This window comes from Mustela putorius, unplaced genomic scaffold (genome assembly GCF_011764305.1).
Source record: "Mustela putorius furo isolate JIRA1106 unplaced genomic scaffold, ASM1176430v1.1 tig00003834_pilon_pilon_pilon, whole genome shotgun sequence".
Taxonomy (NCBI): Eukaryota; Metazoa; Chordata; class Mammalia; order Carnivora; family Mustelidae; genus Mustela; species Mustela putorius.
In genome coordinates, this window is record NW_025421987.1 from 59,785,082 (window position 1) to 59,804,484 (window position 19,403).

Genomic DNA, 19,403 nt, shown 5'->3' on the forward strand with positions numbered 1-19,403 from the left:
TGAAGTTAAGTGAAGGGTTCATTTGTTTTTATTTTTTTTTTTTGCTTGTAAATGTCCAATTCCTCTAGTATCATTTGTTGAAAAGCTTATCCTTCTATTGAATTGCTCTTACATCTTTGTCAAAAATCAGTTGGGCATATTTGTGTAGGCTCTTCGCTTTATACAACCATCTTATTGATATTTCCTATCACTTGTTAGTGACATATTGAAAAGAACAAGGTTAATGGACCTCCTACCCAAATGAATCATGTTGCTAGTATAATAAATGATTTGATTATGAAATACTTGATAATTTAGAAAGGTCTCATTACATACTCATGAATCATCTGCAAGGCCTTATGATCCTTATGAGAACAGAATATTTGGCTTACATCCCACCAAAATATTTCCTTTTACCTAAATAGAAAGACATGGGAAAGAGTGCCCATATTTTTTTCCCCAGGGCCAATCCATAGTTGCTGAAGTTTGACTCTGGGAACTTCGCAGGGACAAGAAAAGTGATTGGACTTTGTCAGGGACTTTTTCTTTTTCTTTTTCCCCCTTTTTCTTTCTCTCTCTCTCTCTCTTTTTTTTAAACAAAGGCCTCAACAGAGACATGTAACCAGCAGCTCTGCCAGGAACTCACGAGTCTGCGCTCACACACACACACACACACAAATAAGAAGGGGCATCTAAGGAAAATGAGCTGATCCCTTTTAGGGACGTACCAAAGCCAGATAACCCAAGTTAATCATAGCAAGATACAGCCAGTCTCAGAGCTAAAGACTGTGAAATGAGCTCTGCTTCCTTGGGTTTCTGAAACATGCATCTGTATAAACCTGCCTGTGCAGACATCCCCAGCCCCAAGCTGGGTCTCCCCAAATCCAGTGAATCGGCTCTGAAATGTAGACGGCATCTAGCAGTGACCAAGCCTCCACCCCAGGCAGCCTGCTGGCCGGCAAGGCCTAGCGGAGCAGCAGAACGGAAGTTTCTGGAGAAGTTCTTACGTGTCCATGGAATCTCCTTGCAGGAAACCACCAGAGCAGAGACGGGCATGGCTTACAGGTACTTGCTGGTCGCAATGTCATTCAACCAGGGCACTGTGCGGAAGTCCAGGGTTGTTGTTCTTAGAGAAAGAAGGATCGAAAGGACAAAGCCCATGCTATCTAGAAAAAGGAACAGAAAAATGCAGGGAGCTGTCTTCTTGGACTGCCTTCATTTTTTGAGCTTTATATTGTCTATGTTCTCTTTGCTCGAAAGGTTGCCTAGAAGATAGTCCAGCTCACCTGTGGAAGCGCCTAGCCATGTGCTCTCAGTAGAAATATCTTTGGCTTGGAATAGGTAGGTGACTTAGCAGCTCCTAATGAAGAAAGGGGGCTCTACTTAAGGGAATTGATAAATTAAGAGTAGGTTTTTTTTTTTTAAGAGCTGCCTGGGCTTCAAAGCTCTTGTTTTCCTTGATTCCTTGATTCTTGTTTTCCATGATTCTAAATCTGAATCATGTGGTCTCTGCAAATGGTTAATAAAGCAGTTCATGAAACCAAGCAAGTTCTTGAAGTGACGGCTGTTTTTTAATCATTGTGGTCCAAGATAAATTACCGGTTGTTCTCTAACCTTCCAATACCATCATTTATTCTGTGAAAGATTAACAAAAGGGAGAAGTTTTCCCTGCGTATGGGGTTGGATCTGTAACTTTTACAACCTGCTCTGTGATGGGAAGTATCATTCTTGGTCAGAGCAATTATCATTCAAACCTTTGTAAGAGATGCTGGTGCTTAGCTAAATCAGCTGGTGGCACCTGTGCGTTTCCTTGACAAATGCTTAGAGTTTTAAATATCCAGGAAAGGGAGCAAAAGGCATTCAGAAGGACAAGGGTGCTAAAAATGGGAAAAAAAATATCCTTATCATTGGTAAAGAACCGTTGTCCCTGCTCCAGCCCAAACTCATACTTCACAGAGTGAGAGTGTTTTTGCATGGACATGATGTCCCTGTGATTTCATTTTTCTATAATCCAAAGGTCTGTGTCCATGTAGTAGTTACTGTCCTAGTTTATCAGCTAATTTGATTAATAAAGCAATTTTCAAGGAAATGACTCCTTTCTGTGGAGAGCCACATAGTTCACATAGACTCTCTGTGCACTCTCTATGCACTCTCTATGCAGGGTTCGGGCAGAAGAGGAATGAACTCTTCTGGGTTTACACGGACTAGGAACACGGGACAGGCCACCCCATCATTCTTTGGAAGTATAGCCTGAGAAGAATCTCACCACCTTTTCAAGAGAACTCATGGCTCCTCATCCACCTGAATCTGTCTTCCATAAGAAGGAGTCACCTTCTCCCTCTGTCTCTTCACATTCTCTCATTTTCTTCTCTATGCTCTCCCTGATCCCGAGTGGTGACAGGGTGGTGATGTCTGAATATAGGCTAGATGCTATTTCATTTAAAAACATAGGTTTGAACTGTTTCATTTAAAAAAATCTGTCTTTGCCTCTTTGTCACAAGATGGGTGGTATGATTGCAAACCCTTGGATGGACCTTCAGAGGGGATGCCTCTTTCTCTCAAAAGTCCTGGTTTTGAATATCAATTAGACCTCTGCTGATGTCTGCCAAGTTTCAGATGAAGATATATTGTAGGACAGTGTTTTTCAAATAGTTTTGAAGCAGAGGATCTATCTCTCCTCAGATAGGTAAAAGCAAAGTTGTTCTTGTTGGAGTTGGAGACCTGGAGGCCAACTGCATGAGGGAAGCAGTCATTCCCCAGCCTGGCTCCCAAAGCAGCCCTGCCAATCCCATGTTACTATGGTTTGAGAGTATGGCTCCAAGGTGACTCTTCATTATGCCTTGGAGAAAAAAGCTCTGTGCTCTTGAGGATGCTAGGTCCTGTCACAGGGGCAGGCTCTTAGCAAGGGTAGGTGCCATTGGATCATACTAGTAAGAGGTGAGACTTAGAAGATTGCTGTTTCCAGATCAGACTTTGAGGAGAGATAAGTGCAGTTAAATGGAGAATTGGCCCCAGGAAATTGCCAAAGCTTTGACTTGTGAGGAGCTTGTTTGGCTCTGTCCTCACTTCCTCCATTACTTTTCTCCCTTACCCCTCCCTCCAACTTGAAGCATGTCTCCTTTGTCCAGATTCCCATAGTAATTTGTCTATTCTTCCAAGACCCTAATAAGGGGGTCATCATCCTTCTTAAAACATCATCCTTTCAACATTAGGGAGGGATTTTTAGGGAAGAAAATACAGGTTCTCTTGTTCCCCCCAACTTGGATTTTGACCATGACTTCTTTTTTTCTAAGTTTTTTGCTTTAATTTCAGTGTAGTGAACATGCAATGTAATATCAGTTTCATATGTACAGTATAATAATTGAGCAATTCCATACATTACCCAGTGCCCATCACAAGTGCACTCCTTAAGCCCCTCACCTATTTCACCCAACACCACCTGCCCTCCCCTCTAATAACCATGAGTTTGTTCTCTATAATTAAGAGAATGTTTCTTGGTTTGTCTCTTACTTTTTTTTCTCTTTTTTTTTCATTTGTTTTGTTTCTTAAATCCCACATATGAGTGTAATCATATTGACCGTGACTCCTCCGCCTCCTCCTCTTCCTCCTCCTCCTCACCTCCCTTCTTCTTCTTTGGTGTGTGTGTGTGTGTGTGCGCGCACGCACGCGCGCACACGTGCATCTTTCTTTTTTTTAAATTAAATTCAACATGTAGTACATCATTAATTTCAGATGTAGATTTCAATAATTCATCAGTTGCATATAACACCCAGTGCTCATCACATCATGTGCCCTCCTTAATGCCCTTCACCCAGTTTTCCCATCCCTGCAACCACCTCCTCTATAGCAGCCCTCTGTTTCTTGGAGTCAAGAGTCTTTCATGGTTTGTCTCCCTCTCTGATGACTTCCCATTCAGATTTCCCTCCCTTCCACATATGAGTGAAATGATATGGTAACTGTCTTTCTCTGATTGACTTATTTTGCTTATTATGGTATAATACCCTCCAGCTCCATCCACATCAGTGTAAATGGTATTAATCTTTTCTGATGGCTGAGTAGTATTCCATTGTATGTCCACAACTTCTTTATCCATTCATCTGTTGATGGACATCTCAGTTCTTTCCACAGTTTAGTTATTGTGGACATTGCTGCTATAAACATTGGGATATAGGTGGCCCTTCAGATCATTACATTTGTATCTTTGAGATAAATAGCTAAAAAACATTAGTGTAATTGCTAAGTCTTAGGGTGACTCTATTTTTGACATCTTGAGGAACCTCCATATTGTTTTCCAGAGTGGCTGTACCAGTTTGCATTCCCACCAACAGTGTAAGAAGGTTCCCCTTTCTCTGCATCCTTGCCAACATTTGTTGTTTCCTGACTTGTTAATTTTAGCCATTCTGACTGGTATGAGGTGTCTCATTGTGGTTTTGATTTGTATTTCCCTGATGCTAAATGATGTAGAGTGTTTTCTCATGTGTCTGTTGGCCATTTGTAAATCTTCTTTGGAGAAATGACTGTTCATGTCTGCTGCCCATTTCTTGACTGGATTTTATGATTTTGGGATGTTGAGTTTGATAAGTTCTTTACAGATCTTGGATACTAACCCTGTATCTGATATGTCATTTGCAAATATCTTCTCCCATTCCATAGATTGCCTTTTAGTTTTGTTGACTGTTTCCTTTGCTGTACAGAAGCTTTTTATCTTCATGAAGTCCCAATAGTTCATTTTTGTCTTTGCTTCCCTTACCTTTAGAGACGTGTCAAGCAAGAAGTTGCTGTTGCAGAAGCAAAGGGGTTGCTGCCCATGTTCTCCTTTTGGATTTTGATGGATTCCTATCTCACATTTAGGTCCTTCATCCATTTTGAGTTTATCTTTGTGTATGATATAAGAAAATGGTCCAGTTTCATTCTTCTGCATGTGGTTGTCCAATTTCCCAATACCATTTGTTGAGGAGACTGTTTTCCATTGGACATCCTTTCTTGCTTTGTCAAAGATTAGTTGACCATAGAGTTGAGGGTCCATTTCTGGGTTTTCTATTCTGTTCCATTGATCTATGTGCCTGTTTTTGTGCCAGTACCATACTGTCTTGATGATTACAGCTTTGTAAAATAGCTTGAAGTCCAGCATTGTGATGCCCCCAGCTTTGGTTTTCCTTTTTAACATTCCTCTAGCTACTTGGGGTCTTTTCTAGTTCCATACAAATATTTTAGGATTATTTGTTTCAGCTCTGTGAAAAATGTTGATGGTATTTTTATAGGGATTGCACTGAATGTGTAGATTGCTCTGGGTACCGTAGACATTTTCACAATATATATTCTTCCAGTCCATGAACATGGAATGTTTTTCCATTTCTCTGTGTCTTCCTTAATTTCTTTCACAAGTGTTCTGTAGTTTTTAGAGTACAGATATTTTATCTCTTTGGTTAGGTTTATTCCTAGGTTGACTCTGACTTCTTATAACTGGTATTAGGTGAGAAGGTGAATTTCATATTCTTACTTCCTTACCTTCACTTCCATCCTCCACACCCCTCAAGCATGGCTATGTCAAAATACTTTGTTCAACCTGTCTTCTCTATTTTCTTTTTTTGGAAAGGTATTATTTCATATGTGGTAGAAAGAGAATGGTCTTTGGAGTGAATCAGAACAGAGTTCAAATCCCAGCCCTTTTGGTCTACAAACTGTGTGATGTTAATCTGGCTGCGACATGTAAGTGCCTAGCACAGAGTAGGTGCTCACTAAATGTAAGTTCCCTTCCTGCTTAATCTATAGACTCTTGTCATTCATCCTAGGGGCAAGGAATGAAAGCCCCTATGGCTGAAACATACAAAAGGATAAGATAGAATATCTTAGAAGAATATCTTATGATAGAACAGAATATCTCTTAGAAGGAAAAAAGGAATAAAAAAAATCCACAGTAATTCACAATCTGTGTAGGTTTTCATGCTGAGCTTTAGAATTCTGAGAGGTCTGGAAGAGCCGGTAAGCTGTTTTCTCTTCCTAATTTGGTCAGATGCCATTGCAGCCTTCAGCCCAATACCAGCTGCTTGGGTCCCTCGATCATCTGTGAGAGAGCATTCTGTTGTGTTTCCATGGAGACTTGGTTTTATTTCTAACTGAGGGTGACCAGAAGAGGGAAAAAAAAATCAGTAAATATGCAAACACATGTATCAACTGAAAAGAAACTGGAGGAAATTGTTTGAACGTGGTGCAAAAAGTGCCAAGTTGCTGTGTAGATCCTTCTGTTGGCTTAGAATTTTCTGCAAAAATAGGAGGTTTTTGTAGAATCGTTTTATTAGTATCTATAAAATAGTTACCCAGTGGGGTTCTTTAGTCATTTCTAAGAGGCTGCAAGTTAATTGTCTCTATTAGATGGCATTGAAATCGGAGCCAAAAAGTAAACCTGAGCTTAGGTCGAGGTTAAAGTCCACGGAGAGGTAGTTTTATGGACAAAGCATAAAAAAATATCTATACTGAGTAAGGATGCAGCAAACACCCAGTTTTGAAGCAATTTTATATTTAGCCAGGAGGAACTAAATCAGATGTAAAATGAAGGTCTGATCCAGGGGTCAACAAACTTTTCCTGTAAAAGGCCAGATAGTAAATGTTTAGGCTCATTGGCTACATCCACCTTTGTCATAACTACTGAACTGTGCTGTTGGAGGGTGAAAACGAATGAGCAGGTGCAATTGTATTCCAATAAAACTTTATTTATGGACACTGAGTTATGACACTGAGTTTTATGTAAGTTTCACATATCATAAATCCTCTTCCTTTTTCTCCTCCCAAACCATTAAAAATATACAAGCCAATCATAACTTGAGAACCATACAAAGATAAGAGGCAGGCTGGATCTGGCCCACAGGCCATAGTTTGCTGATCCCTGGTTTAGAACACAAAGTTGTCAGTTGCATAGTTATTTGTTCGTGTTTCTTTTTGAAGCTCTTTAGTTCAAGAGGTCCTTAAGGTACCCAAATGCATGTAATTCAGAAAGATAAAAATAAAAGAGAAGAAGAAATGAGTTCAAGGAGGATTAAGAGCAGGAAGGGAACATGTTGCCCTGGGAGGAGTGAGCCTGTCATGTGAAAGCCATGTGCTTGGACTGGATTTGGTGCTGTGTTTTCACAACATCAAATCGTGAAGAGGGAAATGGAGCTCTTTACAGCAGTCATGGAGTCCTTGAGGTAGGTAGGGGAAGACCAGTTGATCAGTTTTGGCACATCTCTTTGTAATCTGGGGACCAGAGAGAAGTTCCTCTCATGGTTCTTCATTACATAATTAATAACATCCTCAAAAATATCCTTACAGTAAACACAACAGTGATGTTCCTAGGGCTCTTTACTATGGAGTCCCTGATATGAATGGGTAGCATTGAGTCAAATACAGTTAAAGCAAGTAGGTGCCTAGCAGAAGAAAGGCCATTGGTTTAATAGAAACATCAGTTTGGGATTACTCGCATTTTAAAAATTCGCCAATAATGATGGTACAGATTTCATTATCTTTCACAGTAACAGAGCTTGTCCAGATTCATGGACTGAGGCAACTGTTTCTCAAATTAAAAAAAAAAAAAAAGTTACACTATTTGCAAACCAAAAAGAACATTTCCAATGTTCTAGAGCTGAAGGTGGAGAGGGAGCAGCGAAGAAGAAAAAGAGAGGCAGTGGAAAGTCTCAGAATTACTGACACGGGGCGGACCTTGGAGATAATCTCCAATTTCTGATGTTCCAGCTGAAGGGAATTGAGGTTGCAGTATCGAGTGACTAGCCCAAAGTTGCAAATTCAGCCAGCAACAAAGCCGGGACGAGAAACCCTGTCCCTTGGGACCCAGTCCTGTGCTTTCTCTACACTCTCCATATTTATTCTCAGTCCCCCAGTTCCCACCCCACTGCATGCCCACTCACACATGCGCATATGCACACACGTGCCCATGTGTGCACGCACACTGCCTCCTGGGCATGCCGCGGCTCCAGCCACATTCAGCACCCTAGTTTGGTCTGCTTTTCTGGGCACTTGTCTGGTTGCTCTGCTCCGCAACCTGCTTCGGTCTTTTGTTCTGCACTGACCCTCCACCCCTGTCCTGGACCACTGGGTCTCCGCTCAACGTAACTTTCCTTAACTAGAATAGAATTGCCTTGCCTCGGCAAATCCAACTCCCAGTCTTCTCTCTTACAACATGACCTATCTTTGCTCCACATAGGTGTGGATTGTTCATTGTGTGTTTGTGGTGTGTGTCTTATTCTCAAAATTATGCCTTTGTTACCCTGAGGATCAGGACTAGGGCTTATGATATTTTGCAATCCTCCTATGCTTTGCATTTAGACAGTGCTCAGTACTGTGTATTGCTTGATTGGGGCACAACCATTAAGATGTTGGGATGCAGAAAGAAAGACACTAAAGAGCAAGAAAGTAGGGACTTCCCTTTCCCCCACTAGTTGTGCTCTAACTCCATATTTACTTTTGTGTCTTAGACACAATATGTTACCTAACCTTGCTAATCCTCAGTTTCCTCAGTAAAATGGGCCCAGTACCCTCATAACACTGTTGTAAGAATTAAATGAAGTTGCAAATGTGCTTAGCTCCCTGCCTGCCAGAGGGGGAGACTACATTCTCTTGCTCTAGCCTCCTTCTCAGCTAGTCCTAGGAGCCCATCATTTAGTTATCTTGCAGAGTTTGAAAAGAAATATGTGTCACAATGTATCTAAGAAAGAGGGGCAGAAAATAAACACCTACAAATTGAAATTTGCACAGTTCTGAATATACCACTCTCCTTTCATCCTTTGCTTTTACAAATCTGGAATCTGTCCTTAGGATCTATTGAGAAGAAAAAACCCCCTTTTTTTCACCTTACACATGGCCTCCTAGTGAATCAGAATAACCTCATGAAGGATTGTAATAAAATACTCTCCATATAGTGTTTATGAAGATAAAAATAATCTTTTATCAATCCATGTATTTCCATGCCTAGTATTGTGTCCAGAACAGAAATATCTGAAGCAGAATACAATTAATTTAGCAAAAACTCCTACCAGCTCACATCAGCTTACCACATTGTCTGAGATTTTCTCTAGTTAGAGACCTCAGTTCTGTTAAAAATGGAAGTATATAACCTACTCTAGGAGGCAGCCCACCAAGGAGAAAACAGGATGTCAGGAAGGTCTGACCTGAAAACAGCATAGAAAAGAAGTTTATAGACCAAATCAAGAGGAAAGCTTGGGTATCAGGGCCCAGGCATGGAGCTACCGGTTGATGCACAGGGACACAGGAGGGAAGGAATGGAGAAAGAGGCCAGGAAAGCCAGAGAGAAACCACACTCACCTGACTGCTTTCTCCAAGATGTTGGACAAAGCGTCTGGGAGCATTCATTAACTGATAGAGTTTTCACTGGTCTGGTCTCTAAATGGAGATCCTAAGGATAAGTAGGAGCTATTTTCACTCTGAAGACCTTTCCCTAGGTTCTATCAGAGTGAGAAGGTGGTATTCTAGCTGCAGGATTTGAAAAGCCCCTTCTTTCTTCCCTGGCTGCCTTACCTATAAAATGAAAATAAACCCTTCTTCACGGGGTAATACTGTTCGTGCAAAGGCACAAATAGTAGGCACTCAGTAAGGATTATCCCCTTCTTGCCCTTTCTCCTTTTCATAATTTCCAGAATACAGTGTGGAAATTGAATATTATTTTTATTCCCAGATTGAACTCACTCTCATCTTTCTAGCTACCCCCACCCCCCCAAAAAAAATCCCTTTGCAATGCATTCCCATGACCTACTTTTTTCATGGAGTGCTTGGCACACTTAAACCTGCTTGAAAAGTGGCTATGGCCATGACCGTGAAAATCAAAAGCCTAAAAAAAAAAAAAAAAAAAAAAAAAGCTGCATATGCAGGATTTGTATTTTCTACATAAAAAAAAAAGCCTTCATGATTTATTTTAGACTGGCCTAATTTGGGTCAGTCGCGAGGCTGTGCTAATTTGCTTCGAGCCCTCTGACTGGATCTCCTGGCATCAACATTTCTGGAGGAACATCAGTATCATTGAGATGGTTCAGACTCAGAACCCGTGTGATTACTTGAAGTCGGAACAGGCTGCTGGTGAAGGGCCTTGAAGTCTTAGTGAAAGGGGCCTATTCAGAATGGAGTGGCATGTTTGTTTCCTTTTGAATGTAACAGAAGTTCTAAAATAAGTACGTTTTATAAATGTCAGTTTAGATAGAAAACGCTGAAAATTTAAGCAAAAGTGAGAGATCAGTGCCCCTTGGATTTGAAATATTATTTTCATTCTGTTTTTGAAATTTCCACTTGTGTTTTTTCAGGGGGAAATTTGCTTTGTTTATGTAGCTGAATGAAAACATTTGAAATTCGGAGCTCGCGAACAACACTGGGTTCTATGAACCCATGTTTTCTCATATGGAAATTGTTGACGATGGTTTTGTATGAGAAAAAATAAGCACTGAGACCTGGTTTTCCTAACCAAAGAACTACTTACTGTAGGTCAAATGTTTTCATGCAAGGGAAAAAAAAAATTCTGAATTTCCCTGACGTGCCTGAGAATGCCACTAGGATGCGCTATTTCATAAAGAAAATTGAAGCCCTTGGGCTCCTGAATGGCAGCTAGCAGAAATCTTTAAACTTTGTCCATTTAAACTTTGTCCAGACAGTGCTAGACCAGAACTTAAATTCTAATCTGTATATTTTCCTTGACTGTGAAAATTAAGAAGCATCTCTTTTGATACCACATGGGCAATTTCCTATAGTGAGAAAAAATAATTTATAGCCAGCGTATTCTCAGAATTTTGAGAAGACCTGATCTACAGCAGGCATGTGTTATTATAACCTATATAAGCTAGATATTACATAGGGAAAATTTCTGTGTCTGGGAGTTTCCAAACACGAGATTCTGAACCACACGACAGAACCCCGGGAGCAGGGGGTGGCTGGTGGAGAAAAGAAAGGCAGATGACTTAACCCATTGGCCTTGCTTTAGAGAATGTTCTGTTGACGTCTTTTGCAGGCACCTTGTTGTACAGTTGAGATAGAGCAGATGTAGGGAATCTGGAAAGAGAGTGTTGTCAGGGTTGTTGAGGAGAAGGCTAGCTTAGAAGCCATGGTAGTTCTTAGAAACATGACCCCACAGGTCTGGCTTGGGGCCATATTAAGAAGTGGGGGAACGATGCCCTCGACCTCCTTCCCATTGTATTCAGGGCTCATTTTCACTTATATGGGGGCACCTTTGCATACCAATTGCTTTAGCTTCTTTATAGTGATTCCCCTGCCTGTCCCTAGCTAGTTATCAACTGATGCACCCTAAGATTTCAATTACATATTTTGTGATATATGCCAATGTCCAGGTGAAGATATGTTCTAGGTCTGTGTGTTTTAAACAATTATGAAACGAACAAACTTTTTTTTTTTTTCTTCTTCCAGGCAAGATAAAGCAGAGTTGTCCCAGTTTATATGGAGAACTTGGAGTGGTCTGTAAATATGTCACAGCCAAAGAAATGAACCTCTAATCATGGGAGTCCAGGAGCTATTTTTAGACAATCTACCTACTTCTTAAAACCAGATTATTAACAAAACAAAACAAAAAATTTTAATTTGAAAACAATTTCAATCTTATAGAAAACTTGTAAGAATAATACAAACAACTTTTTAGGCACTTTATTTTTTAACATATTGTTAAAGTTTTGCCCCATTTGCCTTAACCTGTGCTCATGTTCTTATGTGCTTGACCCCTGCACTCCTCCTCCCCCACGTCCTATTTTCCAAGAGAAAAACAGTGAATTTGAGGGTAAGTTACACATGCGATTTACGCCTTATATACCTCCCCATGCAAATACCAAACTTACATGATACTTTTACCTGATACTCCATCTGTGTTTCAATTTCAACAGCTGACACAGTGATGCCCTTTATGGCTCTTTCTTTTTCTTTTTTTCTTTTTTCTCCACTAGTACTAGATCCAGTTCAGGCTGGAATTAAATTTAGCGCAGGGAGGAGGTCCGTGGGAGTTGGGCCTTGACCATGTGCAGTGTCCGCTTGGGGTTGGGAGGTGGTGCTGTGGCGTCACGCGATTGCTGTGCTTGTCCCTCAGTCTCCAGGTTCTTCCTAAGGATTCTGTGTCAAAGACTGTGTCCTCCGCAGCCGCCCTGTAAGGGCCACAACATTTTCATCTTGAACTTGAGGTTCAAAGCTGAAAGGGATCCCAAAGACTGACATCATGGACCTACAGAAGTTCAGCCATCAGTGTTCTTCCGCTCGACACATCCGCTAGGGGGCGCGTACTGGTAGTGGGGCTATTGAGCTACCTGAAAGTAGGGGAGTAAGGCCCTCCGAGCACGCACGGGCAGAGTGAGAGCGCTGGCAGGATGGAGCCTGCGCGGTTGCCTCAGAACAACCGGCCCTGAATAGGTATTGATGCTCCTGGGCAGTGGTGTGGATTCTGATCGCAGGTCCCAGTGTGGGAGAGGCAGAGGCTGCTGAGCCGCCCAGCAGCCAGGGAAACACAGGTGCCCCATGGGGTAGGTGGAATATCTTCAGACAAGGAGTTTTGACTCAGTTGTCTTTAGTCTATTTTTCCCCTCGTGATATTCTTTTAATTGGTAAAGACAGGATGTTTTAAAAGTTCTGACAGTTGAGGAGTGTGGGTGTAGAATGTATAGCTCATTAGGGAGCTCAGCTCCGCGTTAGCATTGGAAGGGTTTGTAACAGGTCACTGCTTTTGAAATTTTACAGCACTCTATATAATTCAGCACGCGGTGACAACACATGATTTAGTTGGTGAGGCTTTCCAAAGGAGCTGTCGCTGCTCCTGAGATGACCATTGTGTATGACTGGCACCTCTGTGCACAATTTCCCGAAAGCTTAATCCTCATTGTGACTTCTTTATAAGACTCATCAAATCAGTACCTCCTTCCTCTGTGTCTGGTTTCCCTCTTAGCGCTCCGATTTGTTTATTTCTGTATTGTCTGTCTCTTCTCCTGAAGTGTGAACTCCAGGACAGCGATCTTATCTGTATGGTTAATTGCTGTATCCCCAGAATCTAGTCCCTAGTGTAGAACTTGGTAAACATTTGTTGAGTACATGAATCATTAAGCAGAATAATCACAAGTAAGCATTCCTTCTTCACTGGCAGGCAATTGACTGGATGATCAGACACCAGGAATTGCTTCACCAGATTTTCCACCCATAGTCTCCTTGCCACTTACTTCCTACCTTTCTCTCTTTACTAAAATCGTCACAGATGTCCTCATTGGAGATAGTGGTACTTAGGGACAGTGTTGTTCTCCTAAGAAATAGGTTAGATTTTAAGACGCTTTGAAGTTGCCTATCATATGCCGTAAGCCAACTTTATTTTTATTTCTCCTCAGACATCCATCACTTTTCATTCATTTATTTACATCACTGCATTCATGAAGCCTTCACTGTACTTTCTTCCAGAAAGTTCTCTGTGATGTCACTGTCCAGCCCTATCCACAGTGGCGTCCTGAGTTACAGAGACCAGACAAGACACTCATGGCCTTCACTCTGGGCATATTCCTTATTTCTACAAGATGGGGTGCTTATGTGCCAACATTATGGAACGATGGGTTTCTCCTTTTTCACTGCTTCCCACCGCGAGTCCCTCCCCTTCCTACTCCTTATCCGTCAAGTCCATCAGCTAGCCCTTTTTGGCTTACTCTTTTCCTGATTGTTTTTGGTTTCCATCTCCTTGCAAGAGGCACATCATCTCATTATAACACCCAGGTGTCATCTCCCAAAAGATGGGAGACAAGTCTGCAGTGTCAGCCATCCTACTGGGATTCCTAGATGACTTGTCATCCTAAATACACGAAAGGAGTCTCTCTCTCTTCTCAGTGATTACGAATGATTGTGAGTTCTGATTAGACCTTCTTGTTTTTGGTGTAGATCAGACTTTCCCAGGAACAATTTAGCCAAAGAACTCTGCACCTGACAATTAGCAGTTCTAGGATGGTACCTTGTGGTATCCTTATCTCATTGTGTCATTGAGTCATTGTGAGGTTTCTCACTTGATTCTGGCCACACCTTACATCTTGGGAAATAGCCTGACCCGTTACTGGGACTGGGCCATAGCAACAGTAGGCTCACACTTTCCCATTCAAGGGGTTTAATTGCCTGCGGGAGACTGGGTGAGACGCAGTAAGAACAGACAGAGTCCAGCTATCTTCTTTCAGTTCCTTCTTCACAACAGTTTTCTGTCTAAGTACCTAACATTTTTTACTCCATATTCACCAGTTCTTGGTCTCTGAATGTCCTGTGTGGGTAAATATTTTTCCCTCTTATGTCTCGTGACCTCTTCAGAATGTTGGGTGATCCAAAACGGTGTCTTAGAAGATGGAACATCAGATTCATGCAGCCAAATCAACTCATCCTTTTTGTAACTCATCGGTGGCCCTCTTTTTATGAAGTTATTTTCTATGACCACTAATTGGTCTTCATTGTTTTGGGAGCTGTGCGTAATTTTGGTTGAACTATTCACCTTATTTCCTCCCCAACATACACAGATTCATTTAAGAGCTATTCGTGAGTTCTCATCTGTTTTACACCCCATTCCAGGAGACACAGCAATGAACAAAACAGAACATTCTAGTTGGGATGAGGTAGCCAATAAACTGTAATATTTCAGGAAAGATAAGTCCTCTGTAGAAACCCAAATCAGGAAGGAGGATGAGTGTATGTGTCAGCAGACAGATACAAATTTAAACGGTGTAGCCAGGGAAGGCCTCACTGAAAAGATGGTATTTGAAGGAGGTGAAAAGGACAATAACCTGGGTTTCTGGGAGGAAGAGTGCTCCAGACAGAGGGCACAGCATGTGTAAAGAAAGGCCTAGAGTGAAAGTATATATATGCTTCACTAGAAAGACTCACAGAACTCAGCAAAAGATGATATTTACAGCTATAGTTTATGGCTGCAAAAAGATAACAGATTAAAATCAGCAGTGAGGAAAGGGGCCTAGAGTGGAGTCCAGGAGAACCAGGCAGAGCTTCTCCCAGTGGAGTTGTATGGAAAGCACTCCCCCCATCCTCCAGCAACAATGTGTGACAATATGTACAGAATATACTCAGCTAGGGCAACTTATCCAAGACTTGACATCCAGACTTTTCACTGGAGATTGGCCAAATAGACAGACTGACCACCTGCATGATTGACCTTGGTGTTCAGCCCGAGTGGAGGATGAGCTGATTCCCAGTGGCCCAAGGTCCCCACTATAAACCACATATTTATCATAGACCATCAGGCATTGCCCAAGGCTTCCAGTCAAACAAAGACACTCCTGTTGGGTAGAACATTCCAAGGGCATAGCGGTTACCTCCCAGGAGCCAGGGGCAAAGGGCCAATGCTTCCTTTGATCATGCTTAATACTTTTCTGCACAGAAGCCAAGTCATGCTGGTCTTTGTAGGTCATTTAAAAGATGTGGGCTTCTAAAACTGGTGCAGCCACTGTTGAAAATGGTGCAGAGATTCCTCAAAAATGTTAAAAATAGAACTACCCTTTAATCGAGTAATTGAACTACTGGGTAGTCATCCCCCAAACACAAAAGCACAAATTCAAAGCAACACACTCACTCCTATGATTATTGCAGCATTATTTACCATAGCCAAATTATGGAAGCAAACCAGTTGTCCATCAATAGATGAATGGATAAAGAAGGTGTGTGTGTTTGTGTGTGTGTGTGTGTGTGTGTGTGTGTGTGTAATTTGTTATATTATTCAGCCATAAAAAGGAATGAAATTTTGCCATTTGCAATGACATGGCTGGAACTAGAGAATATAATGTTAAATGAAATAAGTCAGAGAAAGACAAACACCATGTGATTTCGCTCATATGTGAAATATTAAGAAACAAAACACATGAGCAAAGGATCAGAAAGAGGGAAAGACAAACCAAGAAACAGACTCTTATTTATACAGAACAAAGTGATGGTTATCAGAGGGGAGGAAGCTGGGGAGATGTATGATATAGGTGATGGGGATTAAGGAGAGCAGTTGTGATGAGCATGGTGGTACATGTAGTCACTGGATCACTATATTGCACACCTGAAACTAATGTAACACAGCATGTTAACTATATTGGATTAAAAAAAAAATGTTGGCTTCTAGTTCCAGTGACATAAAAGATTTTGGAGAGTATTAAGCAGGAGAATTACATGATTTATATCTTAACAGGGTCATCATGGAATGAATAACAGTATCACTCCTACAGCTAAGTTGGAGAATAGACTTAAAGTGAGAAGTAGGATTACTGATTAGCAAGTTATTGTAATAGTCCAGACAAGAGGTAACAATAGCTGGACCCAGAGTAGAAATGGATTGATTTTAAGAGCAGAGTTAAGAGCATTACAAATTGGGTGTAATGCGTGATAAAAGGATATAATCCAAAGATAACTTCAAGTTTCTTGGTGTAGGAAATTGGGACAGTTAAATGAAATGAGTAGGATTTCAGAGGAGATCTTATGGGAAGAAGAATAGGAGCGTGGCTTGCAGACATGAGACATCAAAACGCCTATTAAACCACAAAGGGAAAACGTCAAGTAGACAAGAGTCTGGAGTTCACAGGGAGTTCTGGGCTGGAGATTTATATTCAGGATATGAAGATATAAATCTTGGAATCATCCATCTAGCTTGAGAGTATAAAGCCATGAGACTAGCACAGCAGGCTCTCCAACACTAGGAGGTGGGGGAGATGAAGAGGAGACAGCAAAAGAGACTAAGGGTGAGCACTCAGACAGGTAGGAGAGCCACAGGAGAGTGTGATGTCAGGAGCTAACTGAGAGGTGGGGGGATTGACTGTTAAATATTGCTGATGGGTCAAACAGGATGAGGATGAAGAGTAGACCATTGGAGTTGGGAACATGTAGGTCACTATTAATCTTGGTAAGAGCAGAGAGATACTGACTTTCTTTTGTACACAGAGATCTACTTAATAGAAGAAAGCAAAGATCCATGTGCATATGTAGGAAAAATTTGAAAGTTAATTCTGAACTCTTAGTTAACTACCAACCACTGAGCAGCATCTCTGGATTTCCTCCTACCGGGAACATAGAGAAAAATATAAAAAACTGTAGCTGAAAACTTAAATTAGCCCAACTTGGGGCCAGACTATAGAAGGATTTTCTACCGATGATATTTATAAAGCCAGATTATTCAAAACAATGCTCAGAGAGTTATCCATGCTTGCCTCATGAACCAGAGCTTCTCGCTTCCAGAGGGAGAAGGTAAGGAGACACCATGCCTTTACCCTCTGACTTTGGTTCTCCCTTCATTTTGACATCTGGAGACTTCCCTTTCTTGGTTTTAAACTTGGATATACATTTATTTTGTTACATTTTATTCAACAATTCTACTTGGTTGGAGCGTATATGTGTATGTGGAATGTTCCACATCTTTTAAATCTTTCATATTGACTTCAAGTTCATTTTTTAAATCAGGACAAATAGATATTATACTTACAATCATATAGGCCCAATTGCAGTTTTTAAAAGCATTGCATAAAGAATAGAAGGAAAAACAACTAAATAGTAGCAGTTGTTATTTTTAAGTGAAAGGAATGTGGACAGTTTTTTTCTCCTTCCTCTATTCCCAATTTCCAAATGTGTGTGAGTTACTATAATAAAAGGGAAGAAAATTGAAATTAAAATTAGGTTTAAAATATTTAAGATATATGCTTTTGAAGTTCTTGTTTTTTGTTGAGATACCTCAGATCCAAAACAAGCAGTGGAATTCATCAGTCTGATTTCTAGTGAAGTTTACAGAAAAAGACTCTTGTTCTGAATTTAACCTGAAGAAAAGTTGGGGCTTTTATGTAGGTAAGAAATTGAAATGCATTCTATTAAAATGCTTCTATCTTAAGGATAACCTTGAATAGCATAGACCATCTCTACCAGATGTATATATATTAATATATATACATATACATATATACATGTATGTATATTGCAAACAACAGAAAAACAAGCAGCTTAGGTAATAACCTGGCTGGTACACGTAACTAAAAAGTCCAGAGGTAGGGAAAACTTCAGGAAAGGGTAGATTTAAGGTTCAACCATTGAGCCAGGATCTGGTCTCTCTGTCTGCATCTGTGTCTCTTTCTGGCAACAGCGCCACTGTCAGCTCCATATGATGGGTCTGAGGCAGCTTCAAGCTCTTTTCTCAGCTTCAAGATGGCTGACAAAATTCTCATTCAGTTCCAGAAGGAAGAAAGAAAGAAGGAGATTTCTTCTCTGAGAATTTCCATCTTCTTATTGAGCCCCTTATTTGACTGGCCGCTTCTGGACCACTGACCGCATCTAGGTAATGGGAGATACTTACTGACTTCTATAGCGTGGGGCTCAACCCCTCCTGGCTGAGAAGGAAGAAGCAGAATACTCTTGATGTGAGATAAGGGGAGTAAGTTACCGGGAAGCAACCTACATATGTTGACTGTACTCTCTAATGATCACATCTGGAGGGAATGGATGTATCATGGCAAAGAACTCATAGTAGTAAAATTACAGTTGGTCAGTCATCTGAAAATTGAGAATGAGGCTACTCCACTATTAACCAGCCGGTGTGCTGTCTCCATTCCTTGGGCTTTGGGTTTGATTCTTAGTTCTTCTCTTGATCTGAAATCCTCTGACTTTTCACATGTAGAGGATATTTTCCTCTATTAGTATACATCCCGAGTAGCTTATGCTACTTAATCACATGACTAAAATAAGCAGAAGTCTCACTTAACTAAAGGTAAGAAGGAAAACACTGGCTTTAAATGCTATTTAATTTGGCATGGAAAGTAATGTATTTTTAATAAGGAACACATTAAAAACTCATAAAGTGTTTTATTTATAAGGTGGTTAGCCTCCCCCTCCATTGCCCTAGTAAATATAGTTAAGTTCCATCAACTGGGCAGTAAGTGCAATTACACAAACGCCCTGTTTTGTTCTGTGTCTGATTGTAGTAGTTCTCCCTCCACACACACTCTGTATGCCAAGACTAAGTGCGTAGGATTCTGGAACCTGAGGAGATATTAGAGATCATTTAATACCTCCCCCTTTTCCCTTGAGTAATTTTACAAGTAAGTTTTCTGAAGCCTAGCAACTTAAACAATCTGCTAACTGTCACATAGATGTTTTGCCAAGTTCGGGTTAAGAATTTTTTAAAGAGGATTTTTAAAAAAAGATTTTATTATGCGAGAGAGAGCATGAGTGGGGAGAAGAGGGAGAGGCAATCTCTCCATGAGCAGGGAGCCTGATGTGGGAACTCGATCCCAGGACCCCAAGATCATGACCCGAGCTGAAGGCAGACACTTAACTAACTGAGCCACCCAGGTGCCCCTTTAGTTAAGAATTTAACCAGAGGCTTTTGATTTATCAGCTTACTCTTTACACAACAGAATTGTTCAAATTAACAAAGATTGACTGAATACCAGCTGTGCTCT

At 40.9% G+C, this 19,403-nt stretch overlaps 1 protein-coding gene across 1 annotated transcript in view; it reads left to right on the plus strand.

Moving 5' to 3' along the window:
- The first annotated feature begins 593 nt into the window (after window positions 1–593).
- The window catches only part of KCNAB1 (potassium voltage-gated channel subfamily A regulatory beta subunit 1), a 380,466-nt gene continuing 361,656 nt past the window's right edge, over window positions 594–19,403 (plus strand). Inside the window, exon 1 of the mRNA XM_004755616.3 lies at window positions 594–1,044. Within this exon, the coding sequence (XP_004755673.1) occupies window positions 803–1,044 (242 nt within the window). The 5' untranslated portion in view covers window positions 594–802. The remainder of the gene's footprint in view (window positions 1,045–19,403) is intronic.